This window comes from Ochotona curzoniae, unplaced genomic scaffold (genome assembly GCF_017591425.1).
Source record: "Ochotona curzoniae isolate NIBS_2020 unplaced genomic scaffold, NIBS_Ocur_1.0 scaffold_4506, whole genome shotgun sequence".
Taxonomy (NCBI): domain Eukaryota; kingdom Metazoa; phylum Chordata; class Mammalia; order Lagomorpha; family Ochotonidae; genus Ochotona; species Ochotona curzoniae.
Genome location: NW_024467119.1, coordinates 10,853,671 through 10,873,814, shown reverse-complemented (window position 1 = coordinate 10,873,814; position 20,144 = coordinate 10,853,671). Strand labels below are relative to the sequence as shown.

The 20,144-nt window shown below is 41.3% G+C and overlaps 1 protein-coding gene across 24 annotated transcripts in view; it reads right to left on the bottom strand.

Annotated features, from left to right (window-relative positions):
- ADGRL3 (adhesion G protein-coupled receptor L3) overlaps nucleotides 1-20,144 on the bottom strand; it is a 472,380-nt gene that overhangs the window by 125,242 nt on the left and 326,994 nt on the right. For 20 of the 24 annotated variants that reach the window (XM_040966525.1, XM_040966524.1, XM_040966523.1 and 17 more), the window contains one exon: nucleotides 17,838-17,876. The exons of the other annotated variants lie outside the window; for them this stretch is intronic. In XM_040966525.1, coding sequence (XP_040822459.1) covers nucleotides 17,838-17,876 — 39 coding nt within the window. The remainder of the gene's footprint in view (nucleotides 1-17,837; nucleotides 17,877-20,144) is intronic. 24 annotated transcript variants of the gene reach the window in all.

Here is a 20,144-nt window from a genome sequence, read left to right as displayed (position 1 = left end):
CCTATATTCAAGGGGGAAAAAACAAAACGAAACAAGTCTGTGCTGGTGCCATTTAAACTGTCACTTTAAAATCTAAATAAATTCCAGGCTCTTCAATGGGACAATAAAGATGCATGTGTATGGAGAGGAATCCTTGCAGAAGCAGTCACTACAGGAGGTGGAGGAAAAACTCACCTGCCTCTTTCATGCAATTTGGACTCTGATTTTACAAGTGCGAACTGCCAGGAAACAAGCCCCTGTACAAGCTTTTACAAACTGTCTTAGAAAATGGGAACCAGTCTACCTCAAGTATTTAAAATGCAAACATCCGTGATTCTTACATAGTTGGTGAGTATACTTATTAAACTTTTTTCTTGATTAAAAAAACAAATTCATCGTTGAGTTTCAGAATGGACGAAGGCTTTCAGGAAGACTGTGACCAACATTTCGTTCCCTATAAAACTTTCCATAATGGCTTAATTGAATGATAACTCTACATCCCGGAAGCATTGTGCACTACTGTACTGCACTATTGTATTAAGGAATTATCGCTAGGTTAGCAGGCACACATTAGTCTCAATCCCCATAAACTGAATATTTGCACTAAGGATTGGACATTTCCTTTTTCTTCTCTCTCAGGACCTTCTTACCCACCCTCGCTTGGTTGCGCTGTGGTCTCACTGGCTAAGATGGTGGCTAGAGTCTAATGAATTGTCTTCAAGCAAGAAAAAAAGTTCACAGAGAACACTATTTTTTCCATGAACTTTTTTTTCCCTAAGATTTATTTATTATTTTTATTGGAAAGGCAGATTTACAGAGAGAGAGAGACAGAGAGAAACATCTTCCACCTACTGGTTTACTCCCCAAACAGCCACAATGGCTGGAGCTGAGCCTATCCAAAGCCAGGAGCTTCTTCCGGGTCTCCCATATGAATGTAAGATCCCAAGGCTTGGAGCCATCCTCTAACGGTTTCCTAGAGCACAAGCAGGAAGCGCGATGGGAAGTGGAGCAGCTGGGATACAAACTGGTGCCTCTATGGGATCCCAGTGCATGCAAGTGAAGGTTTAGCCACTGAGTCATAGCGCTGGGCCTTTTCTGTGAACTTTTAAAAACAGATTTACTAACATAAAGAGAATAGATTTCATACGTTTTATAAAGTTCTGAAATCATCATACTTCATCTTTTTCCTTTCTCCTTCCACCAATCTTTCTTTTGCCTTTCTTCCATTTTTTTTTCTTTAATTTTAGGTTAAAAAAAACAGTTGTAATCCACTCTATAATCACAGACTTAGTATAAACATTTGACAAGTGGAGAAGTAGAAAGACCAGAGACTACAGGAGTACAAATAAGCTCTGAAGTCACAGTGTTTCTGATTCTCTGTAAAGGCGATGAACACCGGTGTTCCAGAAACAGCCATGCCAGATGGCAGCTAACAGGGACTGAGACAACCTGCTGAAACTGATACACAGCCATAAAACAGAAGGGCAACCTTGTGAAAATTTAAAGTAGGGAATGATGCAGGTCACAATGGTTAATATTTGCTAAGTGAACTGGCACCAATATGAGTACTTCAACTGTTACCTGTTCAGAGTAGCACAATGGAGATTATTGTCACGCTCTTCACGTAGTGATAAAACAGACTCAGAAGGCCTTCATGGGGTAGAATGAGAGCTTAAATCCATGCATTGTGACTCCAGACATGGAGTCCACAAATATTCCAAATGATTTCTTACCTGTTTAAAGCTAGTTGATGAAAGAAATAAAGACATGCAATGCTTAGGTTTGAGGGAAGGTAATGAGAAAGCACTATCTTAGAATGCAAGTAACTGAGGAAAAGCAAATTGCTGCTCTTCAAAAGGTGGCAGGGGGCAAGTATTTGGCATTGCACTTAGATATCCGTCAGGCCCCTGCACGACACAATGAAAGTATCTAGGTTTGAATCCCACTTTCACTAATTCCAGCTTCCTTCTGAAGTTCACTTGAGAATGAGCCCATCCAGGCCTGCTGAGGTCTTGGCCACACCTTCAGGTGGGTGGCACCAGCATTGCCCACCCATTTTCTAATTAATTAAGAGACCACCAATGGGGAACATCTCACCTGTAGGTTCCCCGCCCAACAAATTTTGAGACCATCCGGGCCTGCTGAGGTCTTGGCCACACCTTCAGGTGGGCGGCACCAGCATTGCACACTCATTTCTGAACTGATTAAGAGACCAGCAATGGGGAACATCTCACCTGTAGGTTCCCCGCCCAACAAGGAGGGGTCAGGGAAGGCTTCAAATCCCAAGACTCTTCCTCAAACCTTTGGTGTCTCTCTCCTCATTCCTCCCGGCTTCCTTTCCGGAGGTGCTTCTCCTTCCCTCCCTTCCCTGCTCCTCTGGTCCCTTTGCAAATAAACTTTTCTGTCAGCAACAGATTCCTGGCTTTTTATTTCTATACTAAGCTGAGGAAAGAACCCACCAGCCAATTCTGGTAACAGAGAAGGCAGCAGGTAACGGCTTCAGTGCTTGAGTCCCTGACCCTGTGTGGGAGGCCAAGTGGAGTTTCCAGTTCATGGCTGCCGCCTGGCCTGGCTCTCGCCATTGCGGGTCTGTGGGGAGTACATCCAGAAATGGAAGATCTCTCTCTCACTCTCTCTCTGTGTATGTGTGTTTCTCTGCAATTTTCTGTTACACAATGAAACAAAATAAGTAAAAGTTTTCAAAGCGGTAATGGATAGCAATGTGTGTACAATATATCTATATCTATATCTATATCTATATCTATATCTATATCTATATCTATATCTATATCTAGGACATGATGAATCCAAAGTTGCCTGTTTTGAATGTGACAAGACGGAATAGATCAACTGGAAACTCTAGAGAGGCCTGAAGGTCACACAAAATAATTAATCTGGACATACAGTGTAAGCCTCATTAAACGAAGAAGACTTATTGAAGACACTGGTAGACATAACACCATTCAAGATAAATGGAGTTGAAGGAAAACTGACAGCACAGATACTACACTCACAAGAGAGAGGAAAGTGAGGTTAATGGTAGCTAGCAACGGAGACGTAAGTTCCTAGTCAAGAAAGAATAGTGTCACCAATTTGTCTAAGAGAGGCTTCCATCAGATTCAAAGCTAACTAAATCATGCAAGGACTCAGATAGCTTTTCCTCATGAAATAAAACCAGTCAGTGGCTTTGTTTTGTTCCCTTTTTGATAACCCGTGAATCAGTTGTCAGCTTCAAACTTCAGAGATACTGCTTGGAGCATAGTCAACTTGAGCTATCATCACTTCATACCACATTCATTTTTCAGAGATTTATTTATTTTTATTGGAAAGACAGATAAGATTCACAGGGAGAAGGAGACATAAGGAGAAAGATCTTCAGCTCGCTAGTTCACTTCCCTAAATGGCTGCAGTGGCAGGAGCTGAGCAGATCCAAAGCCAGGAGCCAGGAGCTTCTTCTGGGTCTCCCATGCCAGGTACTGGGTCACAAGGCTTTGGGCCATTCTCAACTGCTTTTGCAGGCCATAAACAGGGAGCTGGATGAGAACTGGAGGAGTCGGGACACAACCCAGTGACCATATGGGATGCTGGAGCTTTCAACATGAGGATTTAGCCACTGAACCATCACAGTGGGCCAGAAAGCACATCTCTTGAGCATTTAATATGCACCGATGGTGCTCCAAGCTCTTGGGACACAAATTAAACCAAACAGCAGAGAAAAAAAGCCTTATAATTGAGCATTCTGCCATGTGAAGCAAATATTACATAAATAGCATTAGGCGTTGCTAAATACTGAAGAAAATGGGTGAAATGGGAGTAATACAGCATCACTGGTAGAACGGCAGAACCGTCTGGCTAGTGATCCCAATGGGAGGGCTTGAAGCAAATCAAGGCCGAAGTGGAGTATCATCTCACTCCAGCCATTTTCAAGATGACAAAACGAATCAATCAAGCAATCAATAGCAATTACTGGGCTCGATGTGAATGAAAGGGAACTCTTACACTGCTCGCGGGGATGCAAATTAATACAACCATTATGGAGAATGGTACAGAGGTTGTTTGAAAAAAAAAATAGAAAGAAAGAAAATTGACTGCACAACTTAGCTATCCAACTTCTTGAAGTATATCCAAAGGAAACAAAATCAGGATGTCAAAGAAATACCTGCATTTCTACATTCATTGCACTACTCTCACAAAAGGAAAGATGAACTCAAATTAGTTCTCCACAGACAAATGAACGAATAAAGAACATGTGTACATGTGTACATGTGTATTGGAACATCATTCACCGGCAAAGAGACTGAAATCTGGACATTTACAGCAAAATGGATTGGAATCGGAGTCCATCATGTTCAGTAAAATATGCCAGACACACTCAAACATTGCACTGTCTATTTCGTAAGTGAAGTTTAGAACACAGTTGATCTGAACTTCAAGTAGTGAGTATTAGAGTCTGGGGAGGGTGGGGGAGTAAGAAAGGAGGGAAGTTGGATAATGGGTATGCAAACACTGATAGAAGTAATAAGTTCATGTGATTGACAGCACAGCGGATGATAACAGCTTGCAAAGATACTCCAGATGTTGAACACAGAACCAGAAGAAAAGAGCTGGAGGCTCCAAATACAAAGAAATGATAAAGAAATGATAAAGAAATGGAAAAGCTGTACATCTGACTTAGCCAATTTATACTAAGCATATGTATTGAAATACTGAATTGTACTAGACAAAATACACAATTCTACCAAGAATTTTAGGAATCATGTAAATAAACTGGATGGTCCAGATGAGCCTCATTGAAAAGGTAATCATGTAGAATTGACAATGGAGTTGAGGGCAGTACATACGCAGACATGTAGAAGAAAAGGACATGAAATAGGATGAAGAAGCAAAGAGTCTTGAGCTGGAAACAGGCAGAGCATGTGGCAGGCCTTAAAGGGTGCATGTCTGGAGTCCACTGGGGGAAAACAACAGATGAAGGAATCAATAATGAACACAGAAGATCCAGGATGATACGGAGGGGCCCACTGGACAACAAAGTGAAGATGTGCATGAATTGACTGGAAAATTAATTCTGGGCTCAGGAGAGTAGTTTGTGCTCGAGATAAACATTTGAAAATCATCAGTATCCTGGTGTATTTAAATCAAGGAGCTCTCCAAGAGAGTGACTAGACCCTTGTGCTGGACTTACTCTGAAAAGCAGGTTGGAAAAGGAACTGTGAGTTGGGTAGTTGAAGAGAGCATATCAAAGAACAGGGTGATCAACTATGCTGGATGTTACTCATTAGTTAGTCATTAGTCATTAGACGTTAGTCATTAATCAAAGGAAAAAGAAGGCTTAACCACCAACCACTGGCTTGGCAGCATGAAGCCATCAATAACTTCAAGGGCAGTTTCAGCAACGTGACGGGGGTAAGGGCTCCAGAAGGTAGACTGAGGAAAGAATGAGAAGAGGGACTGGCAATCCAAGTGCTAGCAAATACTGTCAAGATTTCTGCAGCAGCAGTAGTAGGAAGCTTCAGTTAGACAGTAAATATTAAGAGATGACTCCGTATGTATGGAAATTAAAAGTGGCACTGCTCCTCCCATGCAGCTCAATGAGAGCAGAGTCAACCGACACTACAGTACAGCCTGATCATTGCAACCATAGGAAAACAGTGTTTCATGTTCATGCAAGATGGTGTTTATCTGAATAAATGGAACAAAGATTAAGTCCTTTCAGTAATTAGTATGTGAAGTTGGTACTGACAGAAAATTCAAAGTTACTGAGATGCAGAAAAGAAGAAATGAGAGCAAATTGAGAATTAATTTAAACCAGAGGTGTTGTCACTACAAAGACAAAAAGAGCAACAAGCTCATGAATGGTTTAAGTGTGAAAGCTACAAGAAGGCAGGAGGGGCCCCTAAAGTGTAAGAAATTGGCAAAAAAAAAAAAAATATCCAAACACTGTAGTGTTTAAAAAAAAAATTGGGGAAGTGCAATGTAAAGTCAGCACAGAGGCATAGCCAGGCTAATCCTCCCACCTCTGGTACCAGCAGCTCACGTGGGCACCGGTACAAGTTCCCAGCTGTTCCACTTTCAGTTCAGCTCCCTGTTTATGATCAGAGAGAGCAACAGAGGATGGCCCAAATTTTGGGTTCCTGCACCCAGGTGGAAGACCTGAGGGAAGCTCCTGGCTCCCTGCTTCAGAGCAGCCCAGTTCTGACCTTCACAGCTATTTGAGGAGTGAACCAGCAGATGGAGGCTCTCTCTGTCTCCCCACCTCCCATGTAACTGACTTTCAAGTTAAATAAATAAATCTTTTTTAAAAGGAAGGGGGCCAATCACTGTTCTAAAGGGGCGAAGACAATAACGAACAGACAATCTTTGGGTAAGGTTAAGTTATGGTCATTCATGCCACTTTAAAACTTGACTCAGCATCCAGGGAATGGAGTAATAGAAGCATGCTGAAATGTGTAAAGTCATCGGCTAAGTTCTTGTCAAGAATCAGCTATGCGAAGGAGACAGCCGAAGTTGTGATGAACAAGGATCTGAGGAAGTGAAACACAATCTAATGACCTTTTGTAGTTTTTCATTGCATTCAATCCTTTTTCTCTTTCCCATAGCCTTCTTACTATAGTATTTTCCAACACATGGCTTTAGGCATTTAAGATATTGAAAAAAAAAACATGAAAATGTGCATTATGAAAAAAACAATAGATCTCAAAGGGGTTCTTTGCAGAAAACTTTTTTTTTATAAAGATTTCTCTATTTGCTTGATCCAAGCGATGACAAAGTCACCAGGCACTCCTAATCTCAGGCCTCTGCTTCATTCTTTGCGTAGTGCTGCTGCCATCCTCTCAATTACTTTGATAGTAACAGTTTGTATCTGTTACTTTGACACAGCCTTGCTGTCTGTTGCCTTCCCAAATACCAGCTGGCTGAATTAGGATGCAAGAGCAGAAACCCTGACTGGGGGCTGGCACCGTGGCTCAACTAGCGAGTCTTCCACCTACAAGTGCCAGCATGTCATACAGGCACCGTTTCACATCCCAGATGCTCTACTTTTGATCCAGTTTCCTGCTATTAGCCTGGGAAGGCAGTGGAGGATGCCCTGAGTACTTGTGCCTATCACCCATGTTGGAGACATTAATGAAGCTCCTGGCCCCTGTCTTCTGATCAGCTCAGCTCCACCTGTTGCATGCAGTCATTTGGGGAGTGAACCAGTAGAAAATCTCTTTTTCTCTTTTTCTCCCTCTCTGTCTCTCCTTCTATGTATCAATCTGCCTTTCAAATAAAAATAAATTTTGTACATCTACCATGCCACTGAATGGCTTTTTAAAACGACATACTTGTGAACAATCAAACACAGAAGCAGGTGTGGGCATTTGGCCAAGCGGCCGAGCTGTTGGTTGGAACGCTGCATCCCCTATTAGAGTTACTGGCTTGGCCCTCATAACCATTTGGAGAGAGAATCAATAGATCGAATAATTCTCTGTCACTCCTCTCTCTCTCTCCGTCATTCTGCCATCCATATAAATAAAATACTTCTTTTTGTTTTTCTTTGAAAAATTAAATGCATGACACCCATATTTCTGAGTGAATACACAATCTAGTCCATCTGTGGCTAGAACATCTCTTTGTTTAGTGCAGCTACCTTGCCGGTCTTACCTACTGATAACCACGGCTCTCATCTACCTTGTGATCAACTCTGCTCATCTATTATTTCCCACAGAGGAATCTGCCTCATTGTGTGGATCTGCCACACACTATTCCCAACATATTTATTCGAGGTATGGAAAAACAACACTTTTCTGAGTGCATGAGAGATTTTTAGAAGAAATAGAAATAGAAATAGGAGTAAAAGAGTATTCCCTAGTAGAATATTTAAGTTCTTAAGATGTATTTATTCATTAGAAAGAGAGAGAGGGATCATATATATATGATCATTCTTCAAAGGCCCAGACCAGCCAAGGCTGGGCCAAGCCAGGAGCCAGGAACTTTAGCCCATCTCCCCTGAGCGGCAGGAACTTCAGTACTGCTGCCTCCCAGCTGCACTATCAGCAGAGGCAGAGCAAGCAACACACGAACCCGCAATCTGCTATGGAACGCCGAGATTGCCAATCCCTTGTGGGATAATGTGAAAGCTGATAATAACAAGTGCTTTAAAGAGGGAGCAATGCATGATGGGGGGCTAGTACTGAGTGGGTCGCTCAGCCACACAAGTCACAGACAGTGCTCACCCTGAAGCTGGCAATGCTCAAGTCAGTGCTAAAGGCAGATCTGTCAACTTTTTTCCTGTGTTTCCTTTTTCCTCCCTCCCTCCCTCCCTTCCTCCTTCCCTTCCTTACTTCCCTCCCTCTCTTCCTTCCTCCCCATCCCCCTTTCCTTCCTTCCTTCCTTCCTTCTTTCCTCCCTCCCTCTCTCCCTCCCTCCCTCTCTCCCTCCCTTCCTTCTTTCCTTCCTTCCTTCCTCCCTCCCTCCTTTCCTTTTTTCCTTCCTTTCTTTCTTTTTAAACCCTATTCCTACATGACTATTGCAGACATTCATTACATTATATAAAAAGAAGAGAAATAGAATCTGAGAATAATTTGAAACAACTTTATAGATTTAACTTTATAGATTTAAAGGCAGGAAATGTCTGTTTAAAGATGAGAACATAGAGCTCAGAAGTCACCCGCTATAGACAAATAGAAGGGTCAGCACAGTGACATAGCTGGCTGGTCCTCCACCTGCCATTCTGGAATCCCATATGGGTACTGGTTTGTGTTTGGGCTGCTCCACTTCCAATCCAGCTCCTTGCTAATGGCCTGGGAAGAGAGCCCATGACCTTGGGCACCTATGCCTATGTGGGAGACTAAGAAGAAGCTCCTGGCTACAAGCTTTTGATTGGCCCAGCTCTGGCCATTGCAGCCATTAGGGGAGTGAACCAGTGGATGAAAGATCTCTCTATCATTCTCTCCCTATAACTCTGACTTTTGAGTAAAATAAATAAATCTTTAAACAAAAATTGAAAGATTGATGATAGACTATTTGACTAGTACCGGATAAAGATTTTACGTAACATCATTAGATAAGAAAAAGGGACTTAGCTGCATTCTAGAATACTCACTGTCCAGATTCCTGTTGTGTTAGATGCAGAGTCACTAACTATACCCAGTCAGGAAACTACAGCTCTTCACGCAGCATTTAGCTAAGTTATTCAAATCGCGTGGCCAACGAGACATGATCAAGAGTTAGGAAAAGGCTCTCTAAAGTATAATTGCTTTAGTTGGGTATCTTTTCGCTTCTTCCTGTTTGGAGGTTAGGAAGAGGTGATGACTGAGCCAAAGCAGCCACATTGTCATCATGAGGATAGATGGCTATGTGCTGAAGACAATGGAGTGAAGCCACGCCTGATGTCTTCCTTGCATTTTCAAGTTAGTCCCAGACTTGCTTGTTTTGTTCAAAATAAAGCCCTGGTTTATTTAAGCTACCACAGTTAAGTTTCTCTTCCTAATGACTGAACAAAATTTATACATTAGAGAAAAGAAAATATAAAAATTATAACTGTTGGGAGCAGTCCTAAAAAATCATTTGTTTGGTTCCAAACCATCAAGCAAATACTACACTATAAATTACACTTTCAGCTTTCATTTCTTTTCTGACCTGTACCAGAAAAGCTAATGACAGTTTCAGAAAGCAGGATCTTAAATCTGCTATGCTGTTTTTAATATCATTTTACTTCTGGCTGGCTATGTGATCATAAAGCCATTAAAGAAATAACAAGGCAAATGGATGTGTACTTCCCTGCATCTCCTCAGATTCTATTTACAGGCTACCTACTGAAAACTCTTCTGGACAGCATGTGTATGTTTACAAGACAATGGTGCATAGAATGGACTTTCAAAGCGCAGTGTTTTACAATTAAGTAATGACTCAGACTTTGGTCAGGAAATTAAAAGAGAATGCAAAAATGATAAAGACAGAAAACACTTTTGCTTTGGATGAAAACCTTTCGCTGAAAAAAGATAAGGGTGCATGTTTTCACCCATTCTCATTAGAGACATTTGCTGAAGCATTCACAAACCATGTATATGCAAATCGCAACTGGAATATTTTCTTATTTTTGCCAATGGGAGAGGCACAAATGATTGGGGAAAGCAAGCACCAGTGCCTCTCCTGACGCATTTCTCCAGGGAAAGCCTGGGAGAATCCCGGAATGATGCTCTCATGTGAATGTGTGACCTGCATCGTCTGTCCTTGGAGGGCTTTCAGCGTTAGGAGTGGAGCGCTCAGCCTCCTACCTGACACAGCACGATCTGCACTGCTTACATTACCTAGGGGTCACTGTCCTTTGGTCCAGCAGTCACCTTGTAGCAGCACTTAATGGCCACAAGTTGGAAGAGGTAAAGCCTAAGACGACTCTGTCTAAAAGAAACTGCTCTGTCTTGCAGATGGAAGTCATTTTCTTTGATGCCAATGTCTTTTAACAGTAAGTTCAGGGTAGCAGAAACGTGCAGGGTAGAGATTTATATTTTTTCCTTTACTAACACAAATCAAGTACAGATTTATCAAGCTGTGAAATATATTAAGTTCTCAGGGTTTTAACAAAGGGTTACCTAACCACAAGAACCTGCTGTGATTCAAACTAGTTTCAGATGTCCTTTTAATTATATCAAATGAAAGTTTGGGTTGGCTTTGATGCTTATGGGCAAACATCGAAATCTCTTGAAAGAGCTGCTAAAACTACTCCCTGTTGCTTTAGTTAATATACTATATTGTACGCACACTGCTAGCCAATTTATTCTGGCCACTTTAACAAGGATACCCAGCCTGACAGGCCACACAGAATAGCAGCACAAGTCAAGCAAAGCACAAATCATTAGAAGACTCTGAAAGTTGTTTGACATGCACCACAGAGCTCTTTGTCACACAGCCAATGAAGTGACCAAACAAGGAACTTGGAAATACTCATTAATTTCTTCCTAGTAGTATAAATGAAGCTTAGATTGCATCTTGTCTCACGTGCCAAAGGCACACGTGTAAACTGGCATAATTCAATTTGCGCTGTGTCAAAGGTGGAAGAAGCAACTTCGGTTCACAGACAGTCCACATTAATAAAACTAAAGATGCAAGCAATGAGCTAAAATCTTGCAATATTACAGATGACAACATAGAGAGCAAGGCTCTGGGTGTTCTTCTAAGTCATCAAAAGTTGGCATTACTGAAAAGCTGTATCAGCATTTGTAAGTAAACTCAACAGCGTTAAGCCTCATTTCTTCCTCCATCAATGAAAACAGCTCTCCCAGTCAGTCCTCCTTTCACTGGCTGCTCTTTACACTTTATGGCCACTTTCCTTTTCTCTCCCTGACCTCACCCTGGTACAGTATCCTGGGGCACCATCTCCCATTCCTTTCTCTTCTGCCACATCGGGCTTTGTGGGAAATCCACCTGCTCTGTCAGCTTCAAGTGTTCCTGGAGGCCTCACACAGCCAAATGAATATTTATAGGCTCCATGTGCTTATATGTACTTAGCCGTATATTTCACATCTATATTGCATATCTAATAAGAATCCCAAGTTTAACACAGCCCTCAGTGAAGTCTTTTTCTTTTTTGGTCAAACTCATCCCACATGGACCTTCTCCATCCATGACGGCACCATTCCAGTTGCTTGGGCAAAATACTTTGTCATTTACTCCTTGATTTCTCTCACATCTCACATACCATCTCGGGCAAAGATTCTATTTACCTTTAAAAATCTTGAATGTGAATAATTACTTGATCCTCCAGCCAAACAGCTAAACTCAAATGACCACCATTGCCCAGTTGTTCACCTGCTTCAGCCCTTAGTTCTTCCTCCTGCAGGTTACTTTTTTATTTTATAACACAGCAGGAACTAGGATTTGGTTTAGTGATTAAAACGCACGTATTCATGTCTTATCACTAGGTCTGAGTTCAAGTCCTTCCTCTCTCCAACGCAGCCTCAGGGACAGCAGGTGGTACACACTGAGTTTCCAGCCTACCTCAGCTTTGATCAGCTCAAGTTGGCATTTGGGGACTGAGAAAAGAGATGTAAGATCTCTCTCTTCTCTCTCTCTCTATGCTTTTCAAATAAGGTAAATTTTTAAAAACTAAAATCCCTCACAGCTAGACAAGAGTTAAGACGCAGGTGAAGGGTGAGGTTAAGTCACTATCACGGATGTCAGAATCCCCAAAGGAAGGTGGGACCAAGTGCTGCCTCGTCTCGACTACAGCTTCTTGTCTATGTGCCTCTTGAAAGAGAGCCGACTGTGGCTCAACAGTTGGTACCCTGCTACCATGTGGGAGATATAGATGCAGTTTCTGGCTCTTATCTGTCTGACCTAGCCCTGGTATTTGGGAGGGCATTTCAGAAGTGAACTCTTTCTTTACCTCTCCTTAATTAAAAAAAAAGAGTTAAAAATCTAGCAGACATATGCAAAAAAAAAGAAGAAGAAGAAGAAGAAGATCAGGCCCATAACTGCTTTTCTTTCATTTCTCTTTATTTATGTAAAATAAGTGATCTGTTTTTTAGGGTTGCAAGATACTCAAAACAAGTCTTTTATTTCAACATGGAACAACAATTATCATTTCACCTTATATATTTACTTTGTTTGTCTTCCCTTAGGAATGCAGTAGAAACCTGTGTTGGGTACCAACAGCCCAAAATCAATGTCTTCAGTGGACTGTGCAAGCATTATACAGTTCTCAGTAACACAGATACTCAGGAACTATTCATTGAGCAAATGTGTCCAGCAGCCTTCATCAGCACAGGAAATACAGCCCTGCACGGAATGGAGCAATTGCTATTTTCTTTCAGGGTTAAAACTGTAGTTACATAATATAAACCACTCCCTAGTTCAATATAAGTATGTCATGTGACAGTATATACTAAGGGAAGAAATATGAACTTAGCTGGGAAAGCAAGAAATGAGTGACTGGGGGACGGGTATCTGAGCAATGCCTGAAAAGAAGCACAGGGATGGATGGTGCAGGTATGCAAGAGAGCGATTTAGCAGAGAGCAGATTCTGAGACCCTTCGAGGGTTGTGGTGACACCCAGACACTGTCAGGTACTGAGCAGATGGCAGACAGGGTGTGAAGTGGGTTTCTTAAATATCCTTTTTTAATTTGGCAGAGAGATACAGACAAACGACAGGAAGGGTCCCATCTTCTGTTCACTCCCCAGATGCACGCACTGGTCTGGGCTGAGCATGTGCAAGCTGAAGCCAGGAGTCTGCAACATAATCCAAGTTTCCTGCATGAGTGGCAGGAACTCACAGCAATGGGGCCATCACCTGCCACCTCCCAGGGTGTTAACAGGAAGCTGTAGTCAGAAACTGAAGCCAGTCACCACCAGTTTTCCTGGCTAGACAAGTAACAGCAGGTTAGAAAGAATGACTCCAAGATTTCCCATTGAACCTTAAATGTACCTTGGTGAATATTTCCCAATTAAGAAAGGCTGACTGCAGGCACCCTAATGAGGAGAGAAGAAACTACTGATCCAAATTAAAGCACATTGCTTAAATAGGAAAATACCCTGCTTTCGACACAGTGAAAGAGACACCAGTAATTCTTCTCAGTTCCTGCTAAGGCAGAGAACAAACACTGCTGTAGAAAGGATGGCAATCTGAAGCTGAGAAATGAAAAGAAATCGGGAAAGTCCTTGGCACGTTCACCCAAGGGCGAAGCAGGTGATCCGAGGGAGCAGCTGGAGGTTCTGTCCTACTCCCTGTGTCTAAGATCACACACCTCTCTTGGGGAAAAAACAAAACAAAACAAAACCCTGCATGTTTCCTGGGCCAGCGATCACACCCCCATCCTTGCCCCGTACCACCTCATGGCCAGAGCAAAGTTGTTTTCCAGAGAGAAAGACACGTCAGCGAGGATACCAGAAGCCAGAGCACTTCTGGAAATGCAAGATGGGTCAGCCACTCCGGAAAAGCAGCATGGTAGTTTTTTTTACACAGTGACTTTATTTTCTACCTGGTTTTTCTTCTCTTAGCATAATAACACCTTGTCCTTTTATCTGTAACTGATACTAGAGGAAGAGAGATGAGGAGAGGAGAAGAAGGAAGAAAGGAAGTAAGGAAAAAAGAAATACTGAGATAGAGGAAAGCTGTTTTACGCCATTTCATCCCTGAAGCGCAGTGCAAGCAGAGGTAATACATGCTAGCCAAGTCACCTGCGTTAGCTCCTCGGCTACAGCAGTGTCTTGGGGAGCGTAAGTTTCTAAATCCCAAGACTTACCTTTGAATTGAGAAGTTCCCCGTTGCATGATAGTTCAAAGGTCTATTAACCCTTCTTGGGTCCCCACATACACTTTTCTAAGTTCAAAACTACTAGAATTACATTTAGGGGTTGCTAGAAATATTAAATAAGAATGTATGCTAATTGTTCTGCATAATAATGTCACATACCTGCTGCCTAAAAATGTACTTATTCTTTATTTTTAAAGATTTATTTATTTTTATTACAAAGTCAGATATACAGAGAGGAGGAGAGACAGAGAGGAAGATCTTCCATCCAATGATTCACTCCCCAAGTGAGTGCAATGGCTGGTGCTGCGTCAATCCGAAGCTGTGAACCAGGAACCTCTTCCGGGTCCCAAAGCCTTGAGCCATCCTCAACTGCTTTCCCAAGCCACAAGCAGGGAGCTGGATGGGAAGCGGGGCCGCTGGGATTAGAACCAGCGACCATATGGGATGCTGGGCGTTCAAGGCCAGGACTTTAGCCACTAGGCCACAGCGCCAGGCCCCAAAATGTACTTATTCTGAAAAAAATACTCTATTTCCTTGAGTGACAGAGACAGAAAGCTTTCATCTCCTGGTTTGCTCTCAAAATGTCCACAACAGCAAAAATGAGGCCAGGCAAAAATCAGGAGGTGTGCCAAAAGAAACAACTTTTTTTTTTTTAAGAAAATCAACAATAAGCTATTTCTAATTTATTACAAAAGCACCTCAACTGTATTTCCCATGTGCTTCACAGATATCCTGAACAGAGAAACAACAGGGAATGTAAAACGAGTTCTTCAAATTCTAAGGGCCTGAAATGGAAAGGACGATTCACCGGGGAGTAATGCGCACTGCGCAGAGGGCCAGGCGAGGGCCACGTACCAGTGAGCACAGCATCTCTGCTTCGCCAGTGTTCTGTTTGTGTTCGGTCTTATCAGATGTTTTGTCAATAGCTGGAACAGTTATTCACAACCAGGCAATTAGAACACCAGGAAGTCAGCCATTGAATAAACTGTGCTATTAATTTTCCATCAGAGATTCATGTTTGAATGACCATGCATTTCATAGTTTTAAATACAGAAAGGCTAATTATCCCAAAGGCCCCATTGAGAGGATAGCATAGATTGCCACAGAAAACAGTCCCAATACTGCGCAAAAATGGTTCTCTGCTTTCAAACGAAAGCACACTCAAAGTATAGCTCATATGCGTGAATGTATGTGCCTTTTGTCTTATAAGTATTTATGCCATTAACAGATGAGTGTAGGTACCTCTCAAAGTGATTTTCCCCCCATATTGCTGAAAAGTACATCTGAAGAATTTTTTTATACTCAGAAAGTATGATTTCATAAAGTCAGAAGGCCACTAAAGGCCCAGTGTCTGGGACACAGGCTCTCTGCGCAGTGGTCAGGGCATGGCCTGGGATGCCTCTGTGCTAATGCCAAGTTCTGTGTTCAAGTTCAGGCTCTCATCCAGATTTCACCTTCCAACTACTGCACGCTTGGGAGGGAGCAGTGATGGGTGCCCATCTGTGAGAAATCAGAGGTTCAGGTTTCCAGCATGTGGTACGGCTTCGCTCTTGCCAGTGCAGACATCTGGGGAATGAACTTGCAAGAAGACATAGCTACCCCTCCTGAGAATGAAACTCACAAAAGAGTAACAACCTTCTTTTATCAGTTGCTCATTTTATGTAGGAAGCATGAGAGTAAAAGTAGTGAAAATGGATGAGGTATAAGGTAAACTATTGCAAAACATGGCACCGTGGCACATGAGAAAACAGTAGAAGGCAGTTACTCTTCATGCCCTTCGCTCCTAATCAATGCATAAAACCGAGAAAGAACTTTCTGACCCTACTCTCTCCCGAGTCCCCACTCTAAGTTACAAAATTCTGGGTGCCTCACCTACACACACAGGAAGGGAAGCAAAAGACACAGAGATTCCAAGATAAATCTGAACAAAGAGAAGCTACCATGTTCACTCAAGTCATCACCACGTTCTTACGCCCCTTTTGTCCAACTGCATTTCTCAGACTTTCACTTTTTATACAACCTAATGCTAAAAATACACAGGTTTTCTTGTTTCTTTGGGCTTTCACTTCTAAAGGCTCACACGTTACAAAAGAAGTATACTTAATACCTTTATCTGCATTTTTTCTTACTAACCTGGCATTGGGTGCAGGCGCCTCAGCCATGAACCTAATGAAGAGTAAGGTAAAGACAGCTTTCCTCCTCTACAGAATAATAATAAACAGGTTCATCAACAGGTTTAACTGACTTACAGGGACCAGTTGTAGTGGAATCTGATACCGCTAAAGAGACTTCATAACACAAGGTCAAATCGAATTGCTCATGGAACATTCCCAGAATGACAGTCTAACTAACTAAGCAAGCTGCATTTATTCAACACTACATTAGCTTACCTGAAGTACAAACGGATTAACATTTATTAATCAGAATTATCTACAATGCACATTGTCATGGTATACATGTCTGCTTTGTTCCCCAACAATTTTTCAAGAAATGAAGGATGTCATGTATGGGATTTAAAACTGAGCCAGCTGGAATGATCACAGCTAGCACAGATTCATTCACTCATGAAGATGTTTACCATACTGTGCTTTTCACAGCCGAGATCACCCTTCCTCCAAGCATATCTAGTCTTTCGCTACAATTGTGTGCTACGTGGCCGCCTAAACATGCTTCAGCTCTATACTCCCCAGACTGGCACATGCCACTATTCCGATCATGCAATACGTAGAAGCCAACAAACTGAAACTTTTTTAAAGCAGCCTAATTTCTGAAGAGATTTTTAAAAAGTAGATGTATCAGTGCTATATTTACTTGTGAGTAAAAATTGGCAAGATATCTTGATGCTGCCATTGTGATTCAGCTGTCACAGATTTGGCTGTTGCGGGCATCCCTTTGTAGAGGCAGACAGATCTCCTCTTTATATAGGTCGTGATTTGCATGCATAGAGAAGTTTACAGTTTCCTGATTTATATTCCTAATTTTTTCATGTTGTGTCCTTTGGTATTTTTTTCCCCCTGCTTGGTTCTTTGGTTCTGGGATTGCTTTCTATTCTACGAAGCCCATAAACATACACAGTTTATTGCTTATAAAAAAAAATAAGTAAAGCATGCAAGCTTTGTAAGATTCCCAGTGACAGTAGGAATAACACTTATGCAGTGAGGCAGTAAGAGAGTTGTAAGTCTTGAATCAATGTACAATTCCATTCTGGATGGGAAGCATATTAGCCCAACTACTGCAGACTACTTACTATGCCACATGACTTTGACTATCTGACACTTCTGAACTGCTTGCACTTCAAACAGTGGCTGGTATCTACCTCCATGAACAAACAGAAATGCATACATTATACTAAACTCTTAGTGTCCATCAGGAGGTCCACACCTCAAGCTGGCCCTGCTGCCTATTCCCTTGTTTTCACAGAGTACTGGGTGTCAAATTTCTTTTCCCCATGCTCTCTCACATGTCTTCCCATCTCCACCCTTCACACCCTCCCTGAAACAGGTTTAGTTTGATTATCTACCAGAACAATAGAGCACAATCATTTTTGCATCCGAAGTCCAAACATGCCTTCATCAACAGAGACAATTCAACAACATAAGACATGTATAAAAACGCAGAAAGTACCTGGACATAGGCTCTGCAAGAGCGCTCTCTTTTCTGAAGCTGAATCCATTAAGACAGCAGATTAAACACAGAATAGAAAAAACACATTAGTGACAGAAGAAAACAAGAAAAATAAAAGAGCACATCTACACAAAACACCTGAATTTGTTCCTCACTACGTTCTAGAAGAGTGTGAAAGCTAAGCGGCAGCCCAAGGGAGACTGGAGGGGACACAGCTATTAGTAATAGAGAGAGATCTTTGAATACATTTAGTAGACGTTAGTCAAAATCAATATGCCACATCCAACACAAGCAATCCGTTTCGCATCAGGCTAGTTATTAACTGATGGGCCCACAAATGGAAAGATACACATAAAATTAAAAATGAGTTATGTCAAAAGATTGGAACTCACTTTTTAAAGATGGTAGATTATTTGTGGCTTTCAGATAATTGAGATGATTAATGGGCACCACAAATCATATATTGGTTCATGCAGACAAAATGCTCTATTTATCAAGAAAACAGAAATGCCCATTCATTATGACGATTTGTTTCTATGAGGGAAAATACCCCCACAAGAAAAATAAATAACTTTGATTAAAAGAGTGTGATTAATCTTCTGCTATATCACTCTTTTAAAAAAACATCTTTTGACAGTTTCAACCAAATATATATGTCTGTATCCATTTCAGAAACTTTGGTGGATTATGCTCATTTGCAAACAGAGTGAGGTGTTTCTGATTAGAGGGCTGACAGTAATTCATACTCAATCCAAATTTTTTTTTTCTGGTGCCAAAATGAATTAATGACAATTCATTCACCTTGCGTAAAGAAATGACTCAAGATTTATGAAGTCATGGTTTTTTGGGTATTCTCCTCTCTCCTATTAATTTCTCTTTACATTCACCTTTGATATTACCCAGATTACAGAAGCAGTTGCTGCGAGGCCATCTTTGTGGCTAATACTCTGCCAATTCCAAGTGACGCCTTTTTGAATGCACTGGGAGCAGTCACTCCTCTAAAGAATTAAGAGAGGAATGAGTGCAAGTGCGTTGTCAGGACTGTCACTTGGACCACTGACTCCCATCATGGTTTGTAGGACTCTAAACCCTCCAGCATTTCAATGAGGAGCACAGTTGATGTGTACCAAGTTGACTTTGCAGAGCTGATGGGTTATAACTGCTTTGGGGAAGGCAGGGACCACAGGTGAAGAGAGCAAGGCAGCAAGCAGGGAGAACCCTCTGCCCTCCCCAGCTCAGTACCGCATCATGCAAATTAACACATGACAGCCCAGATTATAGAAACAATTGAAAAGAACCAAGTGGAAAACAAAAGAGAGCATTAAAAAGCTTCACAAATGGAAATCTGCCCATTATGTAGTTATTTGATATTCAGGGTAGGCGAGCTCATTAGCTGTAGCCAGTTAGAATGTGACATTAATTGCCAACTCAACCTGATAATGTCAGATATCAACACCATTTTTAAATAAAGATACAAAGTATTGCTGTAACAAGTCATGTTATGGATATGTAACATTAATAGAAGTCACCACTTTCAGTACATTATGATAATAATAATTGGCGGCAATATTCATTCCTAGGACCCTGTATGCTTGGGTAGCAGCACATTTAACTCACAGCACATGCAGATTACACAGGCTTCTAGCCTATGGATTCTATCTTATCAGGGCATAAGTGTCAAAAGTAATTTCTTCATGCTCATTCAATCTTATCTTCATAATGAATGAAACAGTACTTCTTTTCAAAAGATGAAGCCAAAAGGAAAACTCTTCGCTCAATAAAGTATCTGGCTTTTCTATGTTGAAAATTAGTTACTAAAAACTGCTCTTTACATAAGATTCTTACCCCAGCAAGACAGAGAAGCACCAAACGTTATTAAAAGACAAGTCTGTAGTCATTTTGTTGTTGTTGCTTAATTCTAAAGGACAATATTGTCTTAGTGAAGTTTATAGAGGGCCATTCATCTATCACTATCAAGTTCTTTTTTTTAAGGAGTAAGACTACCATGATATTCAAGGCCCTAAAATTCATCATTAATTAGAGCATCTTTACTACAAAATGCCTTTCAGAGAACACTTGTCAACTGAGTGTAACAATTCTAAAATTTTTCACCCCATGAGACTAATTCACTATGTGGTGCTATATTATATAATTAACTAATATTCCTTACAAATAGGTAATGTAAATTTCATATTTTATACAAATAAAATAGTTAGTTTGTTTATAATTCACATGAATAAAATGGGTTATTTATATAAATGTGAATAAACCTTCAAAAAATGTATTTCCCTGAAACTGAAAATAAAA